We start from the raw sequence: 26,872 nt of genomic DNA on the forward strand, positions 1-26,872 counted from the left end.
AAGATATCCCTGATTTTCACCACTGAGCTTGTTGAATATAAGACTTCTCTACTCTGAAAACTTTAAAATGCATAATGTTTGTCTATGTATTTGTGTCTAGCAACATGTATAGGCTCAAATATGAGCGAAATTTACAATTCCGAGGATTTGTCCAGGCACTCTGCTATGTCTCTTCTAGCTTTATTATTTATATCTCTTTTGCCCCATTGATGGTTTGGCTGTGTAACCAGTTTGCATATTTAGCAGCAGACTATCAAAGCCACCATGCAATACAAATCAACACTGAGAGCCCATATAGCTCATTCTTATATGTGACCATATTCAAGGAAGCTAATTCCAGCCACCAAACAATGATTTAAAAGATAATTCCAGGGCTTCCCTGGTGGCGCAGTGGTTGGGAGTCCTCCTGCTGATGCAGGGGACGCGGGTTCGTGCCCCGGTCCGGGAAGATCCCACATGCCGCGGAGCGGCTGGGCCCATGAGCCATGGCCACTGAGCCTGCGCGTCCGGAATCTGTGCTCCGCAACGGCAGAGGCCACAGCAGTGAGAGGCCCGCGTACAGCAAAAAAAAAAAAAAAAAGATAATTCCAATCTTTCACTTGCATCACATAGAGAATCTTATAAAAGATCAAATTTATGACCTGCCACAATATTTCTTAAAAAAATCATCTTCTACTCTGATCATTTGTAGCCAGTGGCGACCTGGAACTTCTCACATGCCTAAGCCCCTCATCAAACTCTTTTCTTTTGTTCTAATGAGCTTTTTCTACCAGCTCTGTTCATGTACAAGCGAACTGCAACTCTCTGATTCTAGCACCTTATAGTGTATTTGTTAAGGGCATGAGTTCTGGACTCAGAATTGCTTACTAATTATGAGGAGTGGGACATATAGCCAACAAAGCCTCTATTAATGATAATAATAGCCCAACAGTCACAGTCTTGTGACGATATGTGAAGGGCTGCAACACTGCCTGTCACACAGTAAGTGCTCAATAAGCATGAGCTATTTTTATTGCCCAACCCCGTTATGCATCAGAAAAGTAACCATTCTGACAATAAGTTTCCTCCGGAGCAGTGGGAGTATAAGCATGGGAAAAAGTTAAGGAACACATATTAATATCATGTTCCTGTTACTGGTGAAATTAAATTTTTCTTAGAGTGGGCAAGTAGAAAATATCAGTTAAACTCAATGGGTACATTCTTTTTGGCACTGTACAAGTTAAAGGCAGCTTTTCCAGCAGGAATTGAAAGTCACCCAACATCAGAAATGGCTAGGAGCAAAATTAGGCCGATGGACAATTGGTTAGGAATGGGGAGAATCTCAGAGGTCTTTAAAAACTTCACTGACATGGGGGCTTCCCTGGTGGTGCAGTGGTTGGGAGTCCGCCTGCCGATGCAGGGGACGCGGGTTCGTGTCCCGGTCCGGGAGGATCCCACGTGCCGCGGAGCGGCTAGGCCCGTGAGCCATGGCCGCTGAGCCTGCGCGTCCGGAGCCTGTGCTCCGCAACGGGAGAGGCCACAGCGGTGAGAGGCCCGCGTACCGCAAAAAAAAAAAACCCAAAAACTTCACTGACATAACATACTTGCATGAGAATATGTTTTCAAATTGTATAGAAAGCCATACTAAATAAAAATGAGTTACTGTTGTTAAGGGTTCCTAAAATGGGTGCATAATATAAAGAGAAAAATAGCATAGTTGTGTTACTCAGTTTAAAATGCCCAGCAAATAAACCTGAAAATATTATGTGCTAGAAATTCTACAGAAATATCATATATACTTCTGGTTGTTGTTGCTTTAAATCTAAGTCTTGACCGCTATCCCAAAACTCCTGAGTAGGGCTCACACAGTATACATGTCAGAGAATATATCAGAGTGGGAAAATGAAAGATCACTTTCTGGTGTGAAATTAGCAGGGTCTCTCATAAAAAGACCCGCCAAGCCTCGAAGTTCCCCTCTGTTTCAGAAGCCCTATCCTCCAGCCAACCAGACTTGTATTATTGAAAAGTAAAACTTCAAAAATTAATACAAATGTTTCTGTTTTATTTTTATCCTTGGAATAAAAGTTTTGAATAGGGATAATTAAAGCACTTGGAGTTTGCAGCAACATGGATGGACTGAGAGATTATCATACTAAGTGATGTAAGTCAGAAAGAGAAAGACATATACCATATGCTATCACTTACTTGTGGAATCTAAAAAAAAATGATACAAAGGACTTATTTACAAAACATATATATATATACACATATACATATATGAACTGAGCCACATGGCTGTGTAACAGGGAAGAGCTAAATCGGACTCCATGTTCAATCTGTTTCTTTAACTTCAAAACCTTTGCTTTTCATTGCTTTTGTTATTATAATCACACATAATGGCCTGCCTTAGGGAACCCTGCCCCTCTGCTTGAATGTTAAACTAAAATGCCTCTGTTCAGCTCACAGGGAGGTATCTGACCCTGTTCACCTGTGGATGGCTGCAAGAAAGAAGAAATTAACACATCTTCTCACCAAGGCTGACCATTCCAGGGGATATTTACAAAACTTATGGCCTTTTGATTTTACTTCCTCATCTCCTTCCCCCCTCCCTGTGCTATAAAAGAAACTGGCATCCAAACCCCCATAAGATGGTTTTTCAGAGACACTAGTCTGCCATCTTCTCGGTCTGCCAGCTTTCTGAATATAGTCGTATTCCCTGCCTCAACACCTCGTCTCCAAGTCATTGGCCTGTCATGCGGCGAGCAGAACGAGCTTGGACTCGGTAAGAGCTGTACACCTGAAACTAACACAACATTGTAAATAAACTATACTTCAACAAATAAATAAATAAACAAACAAATACTTGGAGCAAAAAGACATTGGTAATACCAATCATTAAGCAGGGAATTCTAATTTAACTCCTTCACTTTTGCCCTTCGATCTCCTCCCTTCTCAGCTTCTCAAGAACATCACTTCATTGATTCTCCCACCTTTCTCTGCAGCAGCCATTTTTCTCTCTCCAGCTGGATCATTAATATCGCATATAACTATAGGGAAAGCAGGATGAGATTCTTTGCAATTTAGTGAGTGACCTTACTAGCTCTTGCATTCAGTTCATCCACCTTTCATTACCTTTGGCTAAGGTATTTTACAACTCAAAAATATAGAAGTTGACTCATAGAAAATAATAGCAATGCCAACATCTCCTGGCCATAGAAATACAAATTTGTTCAGTGAAATGCAATTGATTATAGCCCTGTGGGTATTGGGCGAGTTTTGCATACACTTATAAATTCATTTCAGCACTCCTTACTGACTATAAATGTGTGGTACACTGTTTTTGTCTGAAACAATGGTAACACCTTACTGGTTTCTGCATTAAATTATAAGTTAAATAAAATCTTTGACATGTTCATTCATTATTTGTATAAAAACCACTTTTACATCCTCTTTTAAAAGTTATCCTTTGACAATGATAAACTTTAAAATATTGCTGAAATTAGAAAGAAGCTATAAAAATAGATCCATTCACAGATACCTGCTGTTTAAAAAAATTCAGTGATCAATGAAAGATCTGACAAGCTTTCAGACAAACAATAAAGACAAAGTAAATTTTTTAAAAGATGAATTCAATCATGTGATTTCAGCATTTGGACAAATATAGAGACTACATTTTCAGGTACAAAAAGGATGAGAAAATACAATTGTCCTACAGAATTATGTAAAGTAAAATTCAGGAGACAACCAAGTAATAAATATCTGTATAACATAAAAATGTCAAATATTTACAATTGAGTAAAGCTTCTGTAAATTAAAAAGACTAACAGCTTCCTATTCTTTTCTTTAAAAAATACTATTGTAGTTATACATTTGTTTGTTTTCTTGTTTGTTTCATTGTCTGTCTCCTCCTTTGGTCTCCAGCCTCACTGAGGGCAAAGACTTCCTGGTTTGTCTGTCACTACAGTTATATGCATTCTCTATCCTGAGTTGGATCCAACTTAGACTTTTTAGAGATAGGTGACAGTCAATATTTTTATATGGATGAATTTATGAGACCATTTTGTTTTTTGCTATAGTTCTCTATACTTTTTTAGATTTTCTACAATATACGTATACGAAATTCAGTCAGAAAAAGCATATATTTTTAGAAAGGGGTTTGCCGTACAGAGATAGATCAAGAAGCTATCTGAGAACCTGGCAAGAGAACTCATGGGGGCATGTGGGGTTCCCAAAAGAACTGTTTTAAAGAATAGGAGCCTTTTCTAGGAATTAACTAGAAATTCCAATGCCCTAACAAGATTTTTTTTTTTCCTCAGAAAAAATAAATCATAAATCCTGGGTCCACTTGCTGTACTTTTAATTCTGGCCATAGTGTTCTCGTGTATTTCCCATTGCAGCTCACCTCAGCCTCCCTCAGCTACCTAATTCTGCCCTGTCCTGAAAAATGAGCATTACATACACATTTCTTCATCGTCCCCGTGTCCCATGTCTAACCTCAGCGCTTTGGATCCTGATGCAATAGGAAAATATAATTATGAACTTTGACATAACTATTTATTAGGGAGAAATTGAAGCTATGGTTTATATCTATGGCAAAGTATACTGATGGGAAATTTCTAAACCCTCAGAGATATTGAGACCTAGTCTACGTATGTGATGTGAAGTTTAACTATAATGTTTGAAATCGAAATTTTCTCATGGCATTTTTCATTTCTGAATTCCTCGGTGTATAGATTAAGGGATTGAACATAGGAGCGATGATGGTGTAAGATAGTGCAAATATTTTATCCTCAGGGAAAGTGGTGGGTGGTCTAAGATAGGTAAATATTGAAGGACCAAAAAATAAAACTATATCACAGTGACATGAGACCCACAAGTAGAGAGGGCTTTGCGTTTTCCTTCAGCTGAGTGATTTCTTAAAGTGAATAATATAATTACATAAGAAAAAAATAAAATCACGAATGTCTTTAAGGTCACCATTCTTGAATTGACAAGCATAATGACACCAGTGATGTAGGTATCAGTACAGGCAACTTTTAGCAAAGGAAAAATATCACAAAAATAGTGATCAATTTTATTAGCACCACAGAAGGGTAACTGGATTATCACAGAAAACTGAGGAAAGGAGTGAACTGCCCCACAAGCCCAAGCAGCTAAGACTAGGAGGTTGTACCTTGTCCTGTTCGTGATAATCACGTAGTGGAGAAGCTTTCGGATGGCAACATAGTGATCAAAGGCCATGACTGTAAGAATTAAGACTTCAGTCATTCCAAACAAGTGCTTGGAAAAGACCTGTAACATGCAATTACCGTAGGAAGTGTTTTTTCTTTCCACTAGCAGCTCACCAATTATTTGGGTGTAATGCTGGAGGTATAGCAGATGTCCATGGAGGATAAGTGGCTGAGGAAATAGTACGTTGGTTGGTGAAAAAGAGAACTGCGCCGAATGGAGATTAGGATCAGAAGGCTTCCTACCAACAAGGCAATATAACAGAATAAAAAGAGCACAAAGCAAAATGTTTTTATGTTCTGGTCATAAGAAAGCCCCAAAAGAATGAATTCTGAGACGTTGCTCTGGCTCTCCATATACTTCAGATTGACATATATTATAAACAGATGGTTCAAATATCTGACAAGAAAAATCATGAATCTGTATTTTAAAATAGCAGCATAATAATAATATTAAATTTACCCAAAAATAACATCCAATATTAATTATTCCTTATAGATAGGTCACACCACAAGTTGTCAGGTGAAGCTACTTTCCAGGACCTTCTTGAACAGATAAGCAGAAATTATTGTATTTAGTTACAGAGAGTGAGGCGTTCAAGGAGAATAGATTATATTGGAGCTTTCGAGGGGTAAAGAATCTCAGAACAACCTATTTACCTGTGATGTATTAGTTTTTATTCCTGGATTTGATTTACTAACGTTTTGTTAAAGATTTTTATGTTTATGTTCAGGAGACATAAGTCTTTAGTTTTCATTCCTTGCAGTTCTTTTGTCTGATTTTCGTATTGGGGTAATGCTGACCTCATAAAATGAGTTGGGAAATGTTCCTTTTACAATTAAAGAAAATGTATAGAATTAGCATTATTTTAAAATTATTTATTTATTTTTGCCTGCGTCAGATCTTAGTGGCAGCACACAGGATCTTCGTTGAGGGACACGGGATATTTCACTGTGGTGCATTGCAGCGTGCGGGCTTCTCTCTAGTTGTGGCATGTGGGTTTTCTCTCTCTAGTTGTGGCACATGGGCTCCAGGGAGCATGGTCTCTGTAGTTTGTGGCACACAGCCTCTCTAGTTGAGGTGTGTGAGCTCAGTAGTTGTGGTGCGCAGGCTTATTTGCCCCGCGGCATGTGGGGTCTTAGTTCCCTGACCAGGGATCGAACCAGCCTCCCCTGCATTGTAAGTCAGATTCTTTACCACTGGACCACCAGGGAAGTCCCAGAATTAGTATTATTGTTTGCTTAAATGTTTGGTAGAATTCAGCAGTGAAACTATCTGGCCAGGAGTTTTCTTTTTCACACTGTTTTAAATACAAATTCAATTTATTTGTTGGATATAAAGCTATTAGATTATACATTTCTTTTGTGAGTTCGGCACTATGTGTATTTCAAGGAATTTGTCTTTTATGGCATGAAGTTGTTTACAGTATCCCCTTATTATCCTTTTATGTCTTCAGGATGAGGGGTGACGTCCCCTCTCATTTGTGATGCTGGCAAAATGTGTCTTCTCTCTTTTATTCTTGGTTAGCCTGGATAGAGACTTACCGATTTTGTTGTTCTTTTCAAAGAACCAGCTTTTAATTTTTTTTTGATATTTTGTATTGCTTTTCTATTTACAGTTTACTTGACTTCCCTTCTATTTTCTTTTCTTCCTTTACCTTGATTTGGGTTTCATTTGTTCTTCTTACTCTAACTTCCTAAGATGGAAATGAAAATTATTGATTTTAGATTTTTTAATGTATATCTTCAGTACTTTAAATTTCCTAGAAGAATGGATTTAACTTACTCTCACTAATTTTAGTGTGATGTATTTTTCTTTACTTCTAATTTTTAAAATTTCCTACAGACTTCCACTTTGACCCATGGGTTACTTATAAATTTATTGTTTAAATATAGAGATTTTCCATAAAACTTTCTGTTGTTGATTTCTACTTTAATCCTAGTATGGTCCAAGAAAGTGCATTGTATAACTTCCATTAATTTAAATTTGTTAAGTAAGGATTGTTTTATGTCCCAGAATATAGTATATTTTGGTGAATGTTCCACGTACACTTAAGAAAAATGCATGTTCTGCTTTTTTTGGATGAAATGTTTTGTTTTTGTTTTTGTTTTGCGGTACGCGGGCCTCTCACTGTTGTGGCCTCTCCCGCTGCGGAGCACAGGCTCCGGACGCGCAGGCTCAGCGGCCTATGGCTCACGGGCCCAGCTGCTCCGCGGCACGTGGGATCCTCCCGTACTGGGGCACGAACCCGCATCTCCTGCATCGGCAGGCGGTCTCTCTCAACCACTGCGCCACCAGGGAAGCCCTAAAATGTTTTGGTGGATGTCAATTAGGTCAAATTGTTTAATAGTGCTGTTTTCAAGGACTCTCTAGCCTTAGTGATTTCCTGCCTACTTTCTAACAATTACTGAGGGAAGTGTGGTGAAATCTCCAACTGTAATTGTGTATTTCTCTATTGTTCTGTAAGATCTATCAGTTTTGAAACTCTGTTTTTAGAAGAATACACGGTAGAATGGTTCTGTCTTCTCAGAAATTGGATCCCTTTATCATTAAGTAATGTTCCCCTTTACCCCTGCTTCTTTACTTTCCGGAAGTCTACTTTATCTGAAATTAGTATCTTTTTCAGCTTTCTTTTAATTCTTGCTTTCACTGTGTATCATTCTCCACCCTTTACTTTAATGTTTTCTATATCTCTGTCTTTTAACTAACATTTTTATATCACTCTCTCATAAAATAATTTTTGATATATTTGAATTAAAGTCTACCATCTTGCTAGCTCTATTTGATGTATTTCTTCTTTGCCCCTTGTTTTCTCTTAACATGGTTTTTCTGGTTTTCACTGAGTACTTGTTTATAATTACTTTTTATTTTCCTTATTGAATAATTATACCTCTTCTGAAAACTTAGTGCTTTACATAGAGTTTACAATATACTTTTAAGTTATATAACTTAAGATCTATCCCTCCATCTTCAAATAATGTAATTTAGCTTCCAGTGTAGTAAAAGAACTTTTTAACAGAATATTCCCAGTTTCTCCCTCTAGTTGCTGTGTCCCTATGGTCATACCTTTTAGGTTTCCATACACTATAAACAGCTAATGCTTTATTGCTGTTATTGTTTCAGTCAGTTATCTTTACAGCAATTAAACATTTTTTAATGTTTGGATAGTGTGTGGTAGAAATGATGGCTAGAAAGAACCCTGTGGTACCAGTTTTGACACAGAGATACACACAGATTTTAGTATAAATTAATTTTTTAGCTTAATACACACACATACACAGGTGGATAGTACAGACCAATTGTAGATATATGTGCACAAAAAGCTAATAGACATGCCAATATTACCTAGTTTTGCCTGCTGGGAGGCACAGACATAATGACATCCCAGGTGCAATAAGCATACCCAGCAAATCCACTGCCAATATCTTGGTTTCTAAATATTATTCTCTAATAAAAAGGAAACAGGACTCAGGAAAAATGGCTGATTCTAGGTTTAAGGCAGAGAAAATAGAAGATAACTCTTGAGTATCTTTCAATGCTATAAAGTCAATAACTGTTCAAAGAAACAACAGAATGTGGTCATGTCAAGGAGAAACATGGACAGAAATGAAAGTGCCCCCCAAGTGCAAAGATGGAATAAAGTGAACAAAATAAATAATGCAACAGTGGATTAAAATCTAAAGTATAAAACAAATATAGATATGTCTAAAGTGGCATCAATAAATAAATGAATAAATAAATGCAAGAGCAGAAATAAATCTTTTTTACATAAAAAACTTCACATATGTGGAAATACTAACACCTTAGGAGGTGAAACTTTATTTCCTCACATCTCCCTTGAGGGCAAACTAGATTTAGTATCTCACTTCCAAAGAATAGATTAGGAGAGGAAAAGATAGCAGTTTTACTATGGAGAAACATGGCAAACACTACCTTAAGCAAGTACTCCACAATTGACACATAGGAAATACTTAGTCAATATTTCTGGATATTCAGTTTAAAATAGGATAATAAAATAATATGCTGAATATTTCAAAATCATGTTTAAAGTTTTAATTGTATAGTGAGGATTCAAGTTATACATTTGTTTCCAAATTATACAGTCCGTTCTAATAGAATTTTAATAGCAACAACAAAATAAATTACTAAGATAATATTGATAGCTTTGATTATTTTATGATGGCAAAGTAACATGCAGTTTAAAGGATTTAGTTTTACGTTTTTCTTGAACTAAACTTATAATTGTGTTTCACCATCTAAACAATTTAATTTTTGTGCTTTGGATGTCAAAAACATTGCAAGGGGGAATGATTATTTTCATGAGTGTATGTGTGTGGTATGTGGGCATGTGAATGGTAACAGGAAGATGGCAGAAAGAAGCAACAGAGCAACAGTGTCAAAACTAATTATATATACATCTAAGCACTCAAAAGAAGAAGCAATTTTTATGTGAGATGCCAAATGTCCAGGATGATTTGATGTATACCACCGCAGACGTTGAAGCCAGAAAATGTGAACTTGAATACAAGATGTGACTTTGGGAAAGATACTTCTCTCACTGAGATTCAGATTCTTCACTTATAAATACGATAAGAATATATATTTATTTTATTATACATAAGTAATATGTATTTTCTATTATTGTTATTAGTATTATTGTTATTATTTTATTATTAGAAACTTCTGATGCAACTTCCAAAGAAATTAGTATAGGGAACTGGGAAATATTTAAAAGACAAAACATTCAGCTCACAATCTTAAGACTGAAGAAAATGATATATAAAGAGGAAACATGACAATAGCTCACTATGAAAAACTATGTGAAACTGAAATTTCAGTTCTCTGCTTGAGGCATTTACATGCTCATGCCTGGAGACAATTTGTATAATGGAATTGATTATATAAGATATTCGATGACAGGGACTTCCCTGGAGGCCCAGTGGAACATAAAATTTCCTGCCCTAGCTCCTGGGACTGTGAATATGATAATATATCACATCTATGTTAAATTATATGTCATAAGGGATTTCAAAAATTTAATTAAGTGTATTAATCAGTTGACTTTGAGTTCTATTTGAACTCTACGTAATCCCATAAACCGTTAAAAAACAAAGAATTTTTCCTGGCTGGTAACAGAAGAGGAAGTTACAAAAATTCAGAGTACACTCAGGAAGAATTAAATGCACCATTGCTGGCTTTGAAGACAGAGGGGCCACATGCAAGAAATTCTAGGAGCTCATGGGCTTCCCTGGTGGTGCAGTGCTTGAGAGTCCGCCTGCCGATGCAGGGGACATGGGTTCGTGCCCCAGTCCGGGAAGATCCCATGTGCCGCGGAGCGGCTGGGTCTGTGAGCCATGGCCGCTGAGCCTGCGTGTCCGGAGCCTGTGCTCTGCAACGGGAGAGGCCACAGCAGTGAGAGGCCCGCGTACCACAAAAAAAAAAAAAAAAGAAATTCTAGGAGCTCAGAGTGATCCCCAGCTGACAGCAAGCAAGGAAATCAGGGCCTCAGTCCTCCAATCAAAGGAACTGAATTCTGCCAACCATCTGAATGAGCCTGGAAGCAATTCTTCCCCAGAACCTCCAGAAAAGAGCCCAGCCCAGTAGATCCTTGATGGTAACCTTATCAATGACAGAAAACAGCTTATTCAAACTCCTGACAAGAAGCACTGAGAGAGTAAATGGGTGTTGTTCTAGGCTATTGCTTTTGTGGTAGCTTGTTACACAGCAATAGAAATATAAAACAATCAGAACAATAGCTTAATTTCTAGCTTTATTATCTAGAAGTTTAGCTTAGTTTATTATCTAAATTTAGTTTAGTTTAAACTTAGCGACAAGAATTGTTATCAATATACCTTAACTGTAGCAAAGAATCCTAGGTTAAACGTGATAGGAATTCCATTACAGTTTTCTTTAAAATAGCTGAAGGCTTTTAGAAGAAAAAAGATTTGTTTTTACTATACAGTCTACACACAAACACACACACATAGATAAGCCAAGTGTATCAATATAATATGCTGGTAAAAATATGATAAGTTCAACATTGAGCCTTGAATAAGCAACCTACATGTGTAAAAGACACAGTTGATGGTACTAAAATATAAAGCAAAACAGTGGGTCAAATGATGTAACAATAACAAGAAAAATTGTCAGTGACATTGATCAATAAGTTAAAACGTTATTTGATAAGACATTGTCAGAATGGCAAGTAAATGTAGATTTGAAGATATACAAAGAGTGGATCAGAGACTATTAGAATTCTTGAAATGCCAGGACAGTTCTCTATATAAACTAGTGTGGGAAGGTTACATAACAAAATTCAGTTGTTTTATGTGTATTTCCCTCCCTCTCTTTTCTATCACTGGTAACTTGAATACTTTTTCCCCCTCTTTTAGCTCTTGCAAAAGAAAAAAAAATACTTTAAAGAAACTAACCTACATATCAGAGTATGATTCCCTGATGTCAGATTTTCCTTTCCTCCAGCTTAAATGAGACTGGGTCTGTGGGAAAGGGAGACAGAGGGCTTAATGGAAGATGAAGAAGAAACATTATTGTAACAGGTGTGATACAGAAGATCACTTGAAGTGAGAGCTTGTAAGGAGATTCTTAAACACTAGCACTAAGGAATGACACAGAAGAAAACTGAGGTGACACAGTCTCTTTTTATGCAGACTAGCCCGCCTCCATTAACCTATCACATTTACTGAAATTTAACAGTTCTAAAATAGTGTAAGCCTTCCTATAGGAAGGGTTAAAAGAGACAAGTGTTTGTGAGGGTGTGAAGAAAAGGGAAGCCTTTTGCACTGTTGGTGGGAATGTAAATCAATGTAGCCACTATGGAAAATAGTATGGAGGTTCTTCAAAAAATTACAAATAGAACTACCATATGATTCAGCAATCCCACTTCTGGGTATATATCCAAGGAAAAGTAAACACTATCTTAAAAAGATATTTTTACCCCCATATGCATTACAGCATTGTTCACAACAGCCAAATATGGATACAACCTGAGTGCCTGTCAAAGGAAAAATGGATAAAGAAGATGTGGTGTTTATATGCAGTGGAATATTATTAAGCAATATAAATGAAGGAAACTGTACCTTCTGCAACAACACGGCTGGAACTTGAGGGCATTATGCTAAGTGAAATAAGTCAGACAGCAAAAGACAAGCTGCATGTTCTCACTTATATGCAGAATCTGAAAGAGCTGAACTCATAGAAATAGTAGAATAGTGGTTTTCAGGGGCTGGGGTATAGGGGAAATGGGGAGGTATTAGTCAAAGAAAACAAACTCTCACCTAAAAAAGGAATAAGTTCTGGGGATCTAACGTGTAACATGGTGACTGTAGTTAACATACTGTATGATATACTGGAAAGTTATTAAGAGAGTAGATCTTAACTATTATCACCACACATATACACACACACAAAGTAATTATATTAGGGATGGAGACATTAAATAAGCTTATTGTGGTACTCATTTCCCAGTATACACTTGTATAGAATCATCACAAATCTTACATATGTTATATGTAAATAGTCTCTCAACAAAACTAGGGGAAAAAAAACCAAAAAGAAAATAAGTGAAATTTACCTAAAATGTCTGGGTAAATTTTTGATTAGATACTATAATATTTTCCTCATTTTTCTCATCATGCTTGGCTAACAGTCCGTATTATACAAATGTGATAAGTTGCCACATTTTTGTTCTCCGATTACCCTTTTCCCTCCTATCTCTAAATCATAGCAGACTGTACCAGGGATGACACCTGACTTGGGGAGTCACTCCATGGATTGGCCAGTGACCTGAGTTTAGTCTATTCAACTCAACTACAAAAATAAGTTTACTCAGATTTCCTCTCTGGAATTCTGAATAGGGAACCTGAAAGGCTGGAGGGAAATGGGAGACTATTTATTGTAAGATACATGGAGAAAGAATTTGTGTCTGAAAATATAGACCCAGAACTCCTGCTTGATCTTACCATAAGTAGAGAGAGACTGATAGAAAATAGAGCACAAAAGAAAGCCAAGACGTCAAACAGAAGAGACCCATTCTTATAATGTTTTCAACTGTAGAATTCATCCATCTCTAAACAATTTTACCTTCTCTTATTTTATTTATTTTATATTATTGCTTTCTTACACTTATGTAAATAATAAAATGAATCCTAGGAAACTTACTACCATCTCAAGAACTAAAATATTACCAATAATTAAATTTTTTTAACCTCCTCCCTTTTCTGTCCCTTTCCTCACCCTAAAAGTAACCAATATTTTAATTTTATCCTAAAAATAGGGACTTCCCTGGCCATCCAGTTGTTAAGACTCTGCACTCCAAATGCAGTGGGCACAGGTTCAATCCCTGGTCAGGGAACTAAGATCCCTCATGCTGCACAGCGTGGCAAAGAAAAACAAAACAAACAAAAAAACCAGTACTATCCTAAAATATAAAATATTTTTATCTATATGTATTTTTTTCCTGGCTTTGAATTTTAGAGAACTTAGCATCCTATATGCAGACTTCTAAGAATTTCTTTTATTTTTTCATCCAACACTACTTAGTTTTATGTTGGTTGTTGAATATAGTTGTAGACTCATTTTCACTGCTATATCACACTCCATTGTGTGATCATTTTAAAATGTGTTTATTCATTTTCCAGCCAATGAATAGACTACTATGAACAGTAACTATGAACATTTTTAAATATGTCTCCTAGGAGTATAATCGATAGGTTGCAGGATGTGGCAATATTCAGCCTTACAAAATAATATCATAAATTTCCACAAGGGATGAGGAGATGCATTCTAGCTATGTGCCAAAAAAGAAGAAGAGAACTAGAATATTTGTGAACAGATCTAGTAACTTTCATATGATTAGCAAAGGATTACTTAGAAGAATGTTCTATTTTGTGGTTGTTGTTTTAAGTAAGAACATGGATAAAATTATCATCCTCAAAACAACCTGCGTTCATATTTTTCAATGTCAGTTTAAAAATGTCAATTCTTAGCCACTTTTCTTGTCACTTGTAATACAGTTCTTTGAATAGTAAGATAAGCCAGTGTCCTGTGAAGGGAAGAGCGTTTCTTTGAGACAGAAAGACTTGCCTTTATTTATTACATATTGTTAAAATATGTGATCTATAAAGTTACAATTGAGGTGTATGTTTATACTTTTATTTTAAAAATTCCACCTACTCTTACATACCTACATTAATTAAAGAAGACATGCAGAGTTTAGGGGAGGTATCATAATGAAGGCGTTTAGTGTATTGCATGATATCACAGTTCCCTGTCCCCTAGAATATTGCCCGGATTCAAAAGCCTAGCCGAGTAGAATAATATCTTCTGTTGGTAAAATGATAACGAAAAGTATCAACTTTGCTCTCTCATTGACTTGTTAAAGAGCTCTATAAATAGATGAACTTCCAGGACCTTGAGTCCTAAGTAAACCTGGTACCTTCTAATGGCAAGCATATTCTGCAAGTACTTTAACCTATGACAAGTTCATTATATTGAGTGAAGCACTCAAGAAGATGGCCTAATTCAAGATAGATGTACCTTTATCTTATTTCATAATTTAAAAATTCAGTATGGGGCTTCCCTGGTGGCGCAGTGGTTGAGAGTCCACCTGCCGATGCAGGGGACATGGGTTCGTGCCCCGGTCCGGGAAGATCCCACATGCCACGGAGCGGCTGGGCCTGTGAGCCATGGCCGCTGGGCCTGCGCGTCCGGAGCAAAAATTCAGTATGAATTGGTAGGAGGAAGATGAATAGGTGAAGTACAGAGGATTTTTAGGGCAGTGAAAACACTCTGTGTGGTACTGTAATGATAGATGCACGCCATTATACATTTCTCCAAATTCATGGAATGTACAACATCAGGAGAGAGCCCAAAGGTAGACTATGCACTTTGGGTTATTATGTGCCAATATAAGTTCATCAACTGGAAAAAATGTATAGCTCTGGTAGCGGAGGCTGATAATGTGGGGGGCTCTGCATGTGTAGGGGACAGGGGTATGTGGGGCATCTCCGTACCTTCCTCTCAGTTTTACTGTGAACCTAAAGTTGCTCTTAAAAATTAAAGTCTTTAATAGAAATGAATCCAATTCATTTACTTGCTGATGTATAGACTTCTACATGTAAATGCCAAGTGTTTCTCTAGGGTGTAATGTCTTGGGTAATGTGGTACATTGAGGCAATGATTACGATGTATATTTTAGATCGGCCTTACTTAGAGATGGCTTGGAACTCCAGTCCCTGCCTTGGGTTCATGAAGCAGGGAAGGAAAAAGTGCATTCCCTGAGGTATATGGCAAACTTCAGTCACTGTCTCCTTCCAGTGCGGTCTCTTGGTCTCCAAGGCTGACGCAATGCTTTAATTATTCAGAACGTTTGGTGCCAAAACTACTTCCACACTAACAGGCACTTTTGTTTATCAAATCCCCAGCGATAACTTATTTTTGCAACCAATGATTTCTTGGCAAGAAGCTTTGGAGCAGAATAATACTATTAAGGTACTGAAAATGGCTCCTACTAGCAGGCCCCAATTCCCCCAACATAATAAAAGATTCTCTGAAGACATTACAACAGCCACTTTGAACGGTACCTCTGTCTCCAGTGCCCTGTCCAGTAAAGAACAGAGACGAAGGCCCCTTTCCTTTCTCCCCATCCGTGAATTCATGCCAACTCTCTGCTTTTACCCGGAACATCTTCCTAACATCACTCTTCTCCCCCTTCCTGTCACTCAGAGCATGGGCACAGTGCCATATTCACATTCAAGGCTGTGTGTCCCTTTGAAGTTCCATTTGTTTATATACATGACACCTATGCATACCTTTTTAATGTGTAGCCAGTTGTTTCTCAAATTTGAGTATCTGGCAGAAGATTTTTAAATAGGTAAGCTCTGAAGTTCAGCTTCAGACTTGGCCTTCAGCCAAAATCATTTATCAGCTTAGACTTCAGCATTTGAAAGGCTGAAGAGCTAAATGTCTACATCAGTGTCATTTGTGACCTCTCTGCCCTTCAGGGATATGACTGCCTAGGTTACTGCCGTATACAATCTCCGTGACTGTGCTATCACAAATCAATCACAGGATTCAGGTTTACTGTTAATACATACATATTTACTCTCAAATATTGGTGAACATTCTAGGTGTGACTTGGAGAGAACATCTCCTTATTTGTTTCATTTTTTTTCACTTTGGTTTTCTTTTGGATATGAAACGTTAAGCAAATTGACATTCTTTTTTTAAATTTTTATTGGTGTATAGTTGCTTTACAATGTTGTGTTAGTTTCTACTGTACAGCAAAGTGAATCAGCAATACGTATACATATATCCCCTCTTTTTTGGAGTTCCTTCCCATTTAGGTCGCCATAGAGCACTGAATAGAGTTCCCTGTGCTGTATAGTAGGTTCTCATTAGTTATCTAGTTTATACATAGCATCAATAGTGTATATATGTCAATCCCAATATTCCCACATTCCTATAGTATCATTGATTATAATACTAACCTCTTTTCCAAAACGTGAACACAGACATCACAGCCACAGCTGGAACTGTTAGTAAATCACCTCAGGAACAAGCACAAATAAGGTCACAAAGCAAAATGAAATTGTATAACTTTTTTCTTCCTTCACTTTTTTTAACCTAACACCTCATTGATAAAGAATGGAATCCTAGGGACTTCCCTGGTGGCGCAGTGGGTAAGACTCTGCACTCCCAGTGCAGGGGGCCCGGGTTTGATCCCTGTCCAGGGAACTAGATCCCACATGCATGCCACAACTAAGGAGCCCCCATGCTGCAAATAAGGAGCTGGTGAGCTGCAACTATGGAGCCTACATGCCACAACTAAGACCCCACGCAACCAAATAAATGTAAAAAAATTTTTTTAAATAAATAAAATTTAAAAAAAAATAAAGAGCATTAGTTTAAAAAAAAAAGAATGGAATCCTATTTTTTTCCTGCTGCAAATTAATTAATAAAATTACCTGATAGGACTTTCACAGTTCTGTAATATGTAATTGGGTATGTGTGCATGTACGCACACACACAATCCCTTAAAATACAGTATATGAAATTTACTTTTATAAACTTTTTAAAAACTTTTATATAAACTTTTAAAAATTTACTTTTTTGGTTTGGAGATTTTTATGGAACATTGACCACTGAAAGGTGTCTCAGTGAATTCCTTTAGTGAGATGTTGAAAAAAGTTACCAGAATATGGCAGGAAGGGGGAAAAGGAGAAAGAAAAGTTAAGATGCAGGATGGTTCAGGTTAAAAATTCACAGTCTTTAGAGGGAAGGAAAATAAGCTCTTCAAGGAACTAACTGAGGATGGTGGATGCTCTAGGTACCACTTCTGGTACCCACAAATATTTCCAGAATGATCTCTCTGCATTGCTTCCCAGCAGGGCATTCTATAACAGAAATTGACCTCGGTTTCCCAGCTATTGGAATATGACTGAAGAACTAACAATTGCCAAGATTTCTATTCTTGGTGTGTGGTGTCAGAGAAGGATGTTAGCACATCTGAGTACGTAGCTGTAGTATCAGTAGTGTGTGGTAAAACTAACTCATCGGTGGTGTGTGGTGAAGCTAACTCATCATGTTTGAACCAGCTCCATGCGGAACATTTTGTGAGGATTTAGGCTTCTGGGAACATGGGATCAGAGGCCCCTCCCCCAATTAGGCCGTAGGAATCCATAATGAAATGTGCTATCAGATTGGAGTGGTCTTGGATTAGATTTGAAGTCTTCATTAGTTTGCTCTTGGTCATTTGGTGTTGGCTTTGGCAAACTCTAACCTCAGGGCCTACAGGTTCTTGGAATGGAAGCAACTGCTGTTCACAACATATTTTGGCACTTCTGCTCCCATCCCAGCTGCCAAAGCCTGGCTGGATGTGAACTTTATCAATGACTTCAGCTATCTTATTTTTTATAACATTTTTTCTTAATACTCTTTGTATTATTTATTGTCTTAACTTGTTAAAACTATGATTTACTATGTATGTTATTGTACATTTGGGGAATTTTCCTCCTGATGATATTTTGAGCTGGCACAGAAGACATTCTGGTTATTTGATGGTTCATTGGTTTGTTTTTTGAATTTACCACTATCCAGTGTGAAGAATTTCCAGAGTGCTTTTTCTCAAAGGATCCCTGACCTAAATGAATTAAATATTTTTAAATGAATTAAAGTTCTTAAAAGTTACTTTTGTTGCTGTTATAAGTACTAAAAATCAAACTCTCACATGGAGATTAGAATTCTGACATACTCTAACCATGAATATTCTTCCTGATTTCAAAGTGATTTAGATTTTTGAAAACTTTTCTTGGCTCAGAAAGGCTATCACATTCTTCCCAATATTGTATGTAGCCAACATACTCTCTTAATACTCACATTAACTATCAATCTATTTTCCTATTTATGTAATTACTTAAGATCCCGTAATTGTCTTTGAGCTATTTAAAACTCACAGTTTCATGACTGTCACTCATCTTGGAGAATTTTACACTTGCAAAGATAAATACCTATGTAAACCTCAACTTGCATATAGAATGTCAACACATAGGATGCCAGCAACATGGAGGCTCAGATTCCCAGAACTTCCCCAATTGCTATCTTTCTCTGCCTCCTGAATGTAACAAACTTATCGGAAAACCAGCCCAGAGCAGCAGCTATCACAAATGCCCCCTTCTCCAATCACCCCACCCCATAACCCTAGAGTCCTAGATTATTCATGTCTTTCCCCAAATATTCACATGACTAGAAGAGGTTCCCAAAATATAAAGCACAGGTCCTTCGCTTCACTGTAATTTTAAGAAAATTACCACTTTTACCATCCTTCTTTCCTTCTCACTTGTCCTCAGTCCTCAAATTTTCCACTTTCTGAATCTTGACATGCAACCCTCTTGCATCATTATTAGAAAAGCCTTCTCTACTGCAAAGTCAAAAAACAATTTTGCCATAATTTCCTCTACTATATTGACAGATATTTTCTGGTTACATTTTTATCTATTTTTTTCTCCATGGTAAAAGGAATATGTTTCCTGATAGCTACACATTCTCAGCAACTTTTTTGAATAATTTATATTTGTCCAGTAATTTGAGATACCACCTTAACCTTATTCCCAAATCTCTTATCCTTTATGTTCTATTTCGGGGATTTGTGTTCAGTTTAAATGATATGCTTATTCTATAGCTAATACCACATTTTTATAATTATTGGAGCTATTTGCTATATTTTAATGTCTGCTAGGCCTTTCCCTCAATTTTTGTCCAAAGTTACCTGCCCATGTTTTGGATATTTATATTTCAACATGAACAAACTTGTCTGGTTAAAAAGTGTATTATTAACGATTTTACTGGAAAACTCTTTAATGTGTAGGTAACCTTATGGAGAGTTGAGATCTTTAGGATGTTGAGTGTCTTTAGGATATCAGTCAGGATTAATGATATTAGAGGCAATAGTCCTAGGAACTCACACAGCACCTGTAATAATTTGGGTTTCCAACCCATCAGAATAGAAAACTGCATAGTTCACCAGGCACCAGGTACAGTATTCAGAAATGCATTGTCTCAGTAGTGAGGGAAAATTAACCATAATCTAATCATAAACTAAATGCTGCTCTACTCCCACTAACAAAGCTCAAGAATAATTATAAGAATGTAGAGGAGTTGAGGAGGATGGCGGAAGAGTGAGACGTGGAGATCACCTTGCTCCCCACAGATACACCAGAAATACATCTACACGTGGAACAACTCCTACAGAACACCTACTGGACGCTGGCAGAAGACCTCAGACCTCCCAAAAGGCAAGAAACTCCCCCACGAACCTGGGTAGGGCAAAAGAAAAAGAAAAAACAGAGACAAAAGGATAGGGACGGGACCTGCACCAGTGGGAGGGAGCCGTGAAGGAGGAAAGGTTTCCACACACTAGGAAGCCCCTTCGTGGACGGAGACTGCGGGTGGCGGAGGGGGGAAGCTTCGGGGCCGCGGAGGAGAGCGCAGCCACAGGGGTGCGGAGGGCAAAGCGGGGAGATTCCCGCACAGAGGATCGGTGCCGACCGGCACTCACCAGCCCGAGAGGCTTGTCTGCTCCCCGCCGGGGCGGGCGGGGCTGCGAGCTGAGGCTCGGGCTTCGGTCGGAGCGCAGGGAGAGGACTGGGGTTGGCGGTGTGAACACAGCCTGCAGGGGGCTAGTGCACCATGGCTAGCCGGGAGGGAGTCCGGGGAAAAGTCTGGACCTGCCGAAGAGGCAAGAGACTTTTTCTTCCCTCTTTGTTTCCTGGTGCGCGAGGAGAGGGGATTAAAAGCGCTGCTTAAAGGAGCTCCAGAGACGGGCGCGAGCCGCAGCTAAAAGCACGGACCCCAGAGACGGGCATGAGACGCTAAGGCTGCTGCTGCCGCCACCAAGAAGCCTGTGTGCAAGCACAGGTCACTCACCACACCGCCCCTCCCGGGAGCCTGTGCAGCCCGCCACTGCCAGGGTCCCGGGATCCAGGGACAACTCCCCCGGGAGAACGCACGGCGCGCCTCAGGCTGGTGCAACGTCAGGCCGGCCTCTGCTGCCGCAGGCTCAGCCCGCATCGTGCCCCTCCTTCCCCCCCACGCCCACCCCGGCCTGAGTGAGCCAGAGCCCCCGATTCAGCGGCTCCTTTAACCCCGTCCTGTCTGAGCGAAGAACAGACGCCCTCAGGCCACCTACACGCAGAGGCGGGGCCAAATCCAAAGCTGAGCCCCGGGAGCTGTGCGAAGAAAGAAGAGAAAGGGAAATCTCTCCCAGCAGCCTCAGAAGCAGCGGATTAAACCTCCACAATCAGCTTGATGTACCCTGCATCGGTGGAATACATGAATAGACAACGAATCCTCCCAAACTGAGGAGGTGGACTTTGGGAGCAAGATTTATGATTTTTCCCCCTTTTCCTCTTTTTGTGAGTGTGTATGTGTATGCTTCTGTGTGACATTTTGTCTGTATAGCTTTGCTTTCACCATTTGTCCTAGGGTTCTGTCCGTCCGTGTTTGTTTGTTTTTTTACTTAAAAAAATTTTTTTTCTTAATAATTATTTTAATAACCTTATTTTATCTTACTTTATTTTATCCTCTTTCTTTCTTTCTATTTTTTCTCCCTTTTATTCTGAGCCATGTGAATGAAAGGCTCTTGGTGCTGCAGCCACGAGTCAGGGCTGTGCCTCTGAGGTGGGAGAGCCAACTTCAGGACACTGGTCCACAAGAGACCTCCCAGCTCCACGTAATATTAAACGGCGAAAATCTCCCAGAGATCTCCATCTCAACACCAGCACCCAGCTTCACTCAACGACCAGCAAGCTACAGTGCTGGACATCCTATGCCAAACAACTAGCAAGAGAGGAACACAACCCCACCCATCAGCACAGAGGCTGCCTAAAATCATAATAAGGCCACAGACACCCCAAAACACACCACCAGACGTGGACCTGCCCACCAGAAAGACAAGATCCAGCCTCATCCACCAGAACACAGGCACTAGTCCCCTCCACCAGGAAGCCTACACAACCCACTGAACCAACCTTAGCCACTGGAGACAGACACCAAAAACAATGGGAACTATGAACCTGCAGCCTGCAAAAAGGATACCCCAAACACAGTAAGATAAGCAAAATGAGAAGACAGAAAAACACACAGCAGATGAAGGAGCAAGATAAAAACCCACCAGACCTAACAAATGAAGAGGAAATAGGCAGTCTACCTGAAAAAGAATTCAGAATAATGATAGTAAAGATGATCCAAAATCTTGGAAACAGAATAGACAAAATGCAGGAAACATTTAACAAGGACCTAGAAGAACTAAAGAGGAAACAAGCAATGATGAACAACACAATAAATGAAATTAAAAATACTCTAGATGGGATCAATAGCAGAATAACTGAGGCGGAAGAACGGATAAGTGACCTGGAAGATAAAATAGTGGAAATAACTACTGCAGAGCAGAATAAAGAAAAAAGAATGAAAAGAACTAAGGACAGTCTCAGAGACCTCTGGGACAACATTAAACACACCAACATTCGAATTATAGGGGTCCCAGAAGAAGAAGAGAAAAAGTTTTTTTTTTTTAGTACAAAAATAACCCTAACCTCAAGATAGTCAGAAGAGCTGGTTAGTGAGAGATGAGATGTAATAGTAGTCAACCACAGACCTATCAGGGTACTTGGCACAGGAGAAATCTTGCTCTGATCCAGAACAATAGCTACAAGTTTGCAGAAGTAAACACTGAAGTGCTATAGACCTGCGTATCCAATATGGTAGCCGCCAGCCACATGTAGCTATTTACAATTAAGTTAGTTAAAATCAAATAAAATTAAAAATTCAATTCTTCCATTGTGCTAAGCATATTTCAAATGCTAATTAGCCACATGGCTAGGCACTACCATGTATTAGTATAGATTTAGAACATTTCCATCATCACTGATAGTTCTCATGGCAACACTGATCTAGACCACAGCTGCTTCAGAAAACAGAATGCTTTCCGAGAATTTATGTGTAACCAAGTGCCTGAGAATAAGTCCCAATCCTTATATCCGTTCTCTTCTTCCTCTCTGAGAACAGAACAGAACCCTAATTTTAGTTAAAAACAATTCTACACAGAATAAAAGATTATAGGGACTTCCCTGGTGGTACAGTGGTTAAGAGTCCGCCTGCCAATGCAGGGGACACAGGTTGAAGCCCTGGTCCGGGAAGATCCCACATGCCGCGGAGCACCTAAGCCCGTGCACCACAACTACTGAGCCTGTGCTCTAGAGCCCGCGAGCCACAAGTATTGCAGCCCGTGTGCCTAAAGTCCGTGCTCTGCAACAAGAGAAGCCACTGCAATGAGAAGCCCGTGCACCACAACGAAGAGTAGCCCCGCCCACCGCAACTAGAGAAAGCCAGCACGCGGCAACGAAGACCCAACACAGACAAAATAAAATAAATTAAATTAAAAATAAAAATAAGATTATAGTTTCCAGACTCCCTTGCAATTAAGGATTGCCATGTGATTAATTTCAATAAACTAAGATGAAAGCAAAATTGCTGTGTGGCACTTTTGGAAAATCTTCTAAAAAAGAAAATGATCAGTTTATTCTACCCTGCCCACTGCCCCCACCTCCGCCATCCTTTACTGCCTCTTGGAATATAGATGAAATGCTAGAGTGGTATTGTCCAATATGACATGCACTAGTCATATGTAGTATTTAAATTTAAACTTATTTAAATAAAATTTAAAATTCAGTTCCTTGGTCTCACTAGGCACATTTCCACTGCTCATTAGCAGTTAGATTATATTATCTAACTATCATATTAGATAGCACAGACAGAGGACACCTCCAGCATAGCATGAGTCCTACTGGGCAGCACAGGTCTGGAGTATTAGCAGTCCCTTGAGGTCATACATAGGTTGAAGCTACATGCTGAAGATGGCAGAGTCTCAATTTCTGATAATACTGTTGGACTTCCACAATCATGCTGGATTTTCTCCCTCTGTACTCCTGTAGTTCTATCTCTTAAGTTGCCCTTATTTTCTGTTGTACGTAGTCAAACCTATACCAAAAAGAATACAAATAATAAGTGGGGGGGGGGCAATTGTATATGCAAGGTAGTTTGCATCATGCTACCAAATTTCTTTTAGTGAGATTATTTTATATTTATTTTCTAAAAAGTACATTTTTTAATGCTGTGACTGAATCAACAATTGAGAACTAACTACATGACCTTCGACAATAAGTGATATAATTAGACTGTTGCATCTGTGAATTTAGTAGGCATTCGTAAGCTTTTCAACACTCTCTGTTTCTTAAAACAATGGAAAAAATGCTTTCCTTTGCTTCCTGTGTTTTTCCAGTGAGACCAGAACAAAGCGAGTAATTAGTTCTCAATAGACTCACCAAGTCTCAACTCTCAGTAGGTGAGGTAATCCCTGAGAATTATGACAATTCATTTGGAGTAGATATTATCTGCCCATGCAGTATTCAATGACTCAGAGTTCATTGATGATGTTCTTTCTGTAGCTCTCAGTGAGGAAACTAAAGATGCACGTGAGTAAGAGGTTCCTGTCACAGCCTGCATCTTACAGTCCTAGCAACACATCAAGACAAAGGGAGGGTAAATCCACTAAGTTTAGTTCTGGATCAAACGCTTTCAAATATACATTAACGAAAAATAGGCGCATTCAGCATAAAAGATAAATGGGGAGGCCATGTGACAGTCAACATCCACTTAACAAATATTTATTGAGCACATATGATGTGCCAGGTACTGTGCTAGGCACTCTAAAGCAATTAATTTTATATATACAATAGATAACTAATAAGGACCTACTGTATAGCACAGGGAACTCTACTCAGTGCCTTGTAATGACCTATATGGGAAAAGAATCTTAAAAAAAGAGTGAACATATGTATATGTATAACTGATACACTTTGCTGTTCAGCAGAAAGTAACACAACAATGTAACTTAACTATATTCCAATAAATTTTTTTTTGGGGGGTCACGTCAGTTATTGGTTGAGGCAGGCAAGAACTTCGTTGAGGCATGCGGCCTCTTCGTTGTGGAGCAAGGGCTTCTCTCTAGTTGTGGCGTGTGGGTTTCCTCTCTGTAGTTGTGGTGCGTGGGCTCCAGGGCGCACGGGCTCTGTAGTTGTGGCATGCAGGCTTAGTTGTCCCACGCCATGTGGGATCTTAGTTCCTGGACCAGGGATCAAAACCATGTCCCCGGATTGGAAGGCAGATTCTTTACCACTGGACCACCAGGGAAGTCCCAAAACATTTTTTTAAAAATTAAAAGAAAAAGCAATTAAGCAACAGAGAATGTGTATCCCGAAGAAGCTTCGAAACAAAAGGATTGAACTGTCTTCAAATGCTTGAAAGCTTTTTGGGGTGCAATCAAGGCTTATTCCAAGTAGCTCCCCAAGAAAGAAGGAAGACCCATATGAGAAGAGGCAGAATAATGGTGACGGTGGCTAATATTTATTTGTCCATGGTACAGCTCTATATCATGTTCTTTTCTAAAAGCTTTATGTGTACATTATCTTATATAATATTCAGAATAATCTTATGAAGTTCATACCATTGATAACCTTATTGTATTTGTGCAAAAACAGGTGTTCAGAGAAGTTGGGTAGCTTGGGTCTTGGACTGTGGCTAAGAGGAAATTGAAACAGCCTGATGAATATCAGAGCCTGAGCTCTTCAGAGTTTAACAGGAAGAGAAGTGCTCCTCACCATGAAAGTGTTCAGAAGGAATTAGTAAGAATTGATGTAGAGAGGATTTTACGTGGGTCTGAAAGTTTCTATATTCAACAAGCACGTATAAACTACCAATTACATGTACAATATTTAGAGCCACAAAGAAGAAGAAGGGGTAGTGGGTAGCCCTGCCCTTGAGAGCTTACAGTTTAAAAGAGAGAAAAGTATATAAAATAATATAATCAAAGTCATAAGGGCAATGATAAATGCATGTAAAAATAAAGATGGACAGGAGACACAAATTCAGCCCAAGGTGGAGGGAGGTCAGAGAAGGCCTCATAAGGGAGACGACTTTAACCTAGGTCTTAAAGGATGCATAGGAGTTTGCCATATGGAAAAGTGTAGTAAAGTCATTCCAGACAAAAGAAGTGGCATTTTCTCAGAGATTATTAATGGTCCTCCATGGCCATGATTAGTGGGGACAACAAGGGAAGTGGGGAAGATTTCCTGGTGCCTTTAAAACCACTATTCACCTACATGCTCAATCAGCACCTGAGGAGAAAGGGAAAAGCCCTTAAGGTCTGTAGCATACTATGATGCTCCACGGCTCTGCAAGGAAGCTGCCTGCATTATTTCCCCTGATCCTCAAGGAGAGCTGGAAGGATGGAGGGCAAATGTAAAGCCAGTCTGTGTAATCCTGAAGCCAACAGGGGCAAATTTTATGATATTCTCTAAATTGTCCACAATGATAAGAGTCAGTTGGGTGAAAGGAGTTTCTGAGAGATGAAACAACAATGTCGACACAGTCTGTCTCATCCTACTTCACCAAGAAACACTAATAGGCATGACAAGAAATGGACCTGGCCTGATCAGTTAGAATAAAGTACGGAGTATGGCATGGAAACATACTTGGACATTACTTACCACCCAATCATTCTTCAAGTTATGCCTAACAAGAATTTCCTACATTCTATATTTATTTCCTATAGATAAAGCTTTGTTAAAATATTTGACTTGACCTTTCCCTATTGATAGCTAGAATCTGTGACCTTTTGTTTTTTTTAATTTATTGATGGTAGACATTGTGAGAGAAGATTTAAGGACTATCTTTTGTGCCAACAAGTCACAAGAACTGAAACTGCTCCAGGGACTTTTCTGGTACTTGTGATCAGATGGTCTATGGTACAAGATGCCCAAACAACCAGAAGAAGAGAAAAATCCCTGGATGCAATTTTCAAAGACACACTTACCCACATCGAAAGAGTAGATCAGATTGTTATCCTCCTCCCCAAATATCCCATGATAATTCCTCGATTTTGTTTCCTTTTTTAATGAAATGTTGGTTGTTATTGCTAGGGAGGTTGAACGAAGAGGGGAGCATGAAGAAGGAAGGAGGAAAAAAAAGTAAGGAAAGAAAGAAGGGAGGCAGGGATGGATGAAGAAAAGGAGGAAGGAAGGAGATCATAAGA

The 26,872-nt window shown here is 38.8% G+C and overlaps 1 protein-coding gene across 1 annotated transcript; it reads right to left on the reverse strand.

Annotated features, from left to right (window-relative positions):
* Positions 1–4,648: 4,648 nt before the first annotated feature.
* On the reverse strand, positions 4,649–5,564 carry LOC117197264 (olfactory receptor 4P4-like). The gene is given in 3 exon segments (XM_033408568.1): positions 4,649–4,831; positions 4,834–5,330; positions 5,333–5,564. Coding segments are annotated over 3 exon segments (912 nt in total).
* Between the last annotated feature and the right edge of the window lie 21,308 nt (positions 5,565–26,872).

The sequence above is a fragment of the Orcinus orca genome, chromosome 8, assembly GCF_937001465.1.
Source record: "Orcinus orca chromosome 8, mOrcOrc1.1, whole genome shotgun sequence".
In the NCBI taxonomy this organism is placed as follows: domain Eukaryota; kingdom Metazoa; phylum Chordata; class Mammalia; order Artiodactyla; family Delphinidae; genus Orcinus; species Orcinus orca.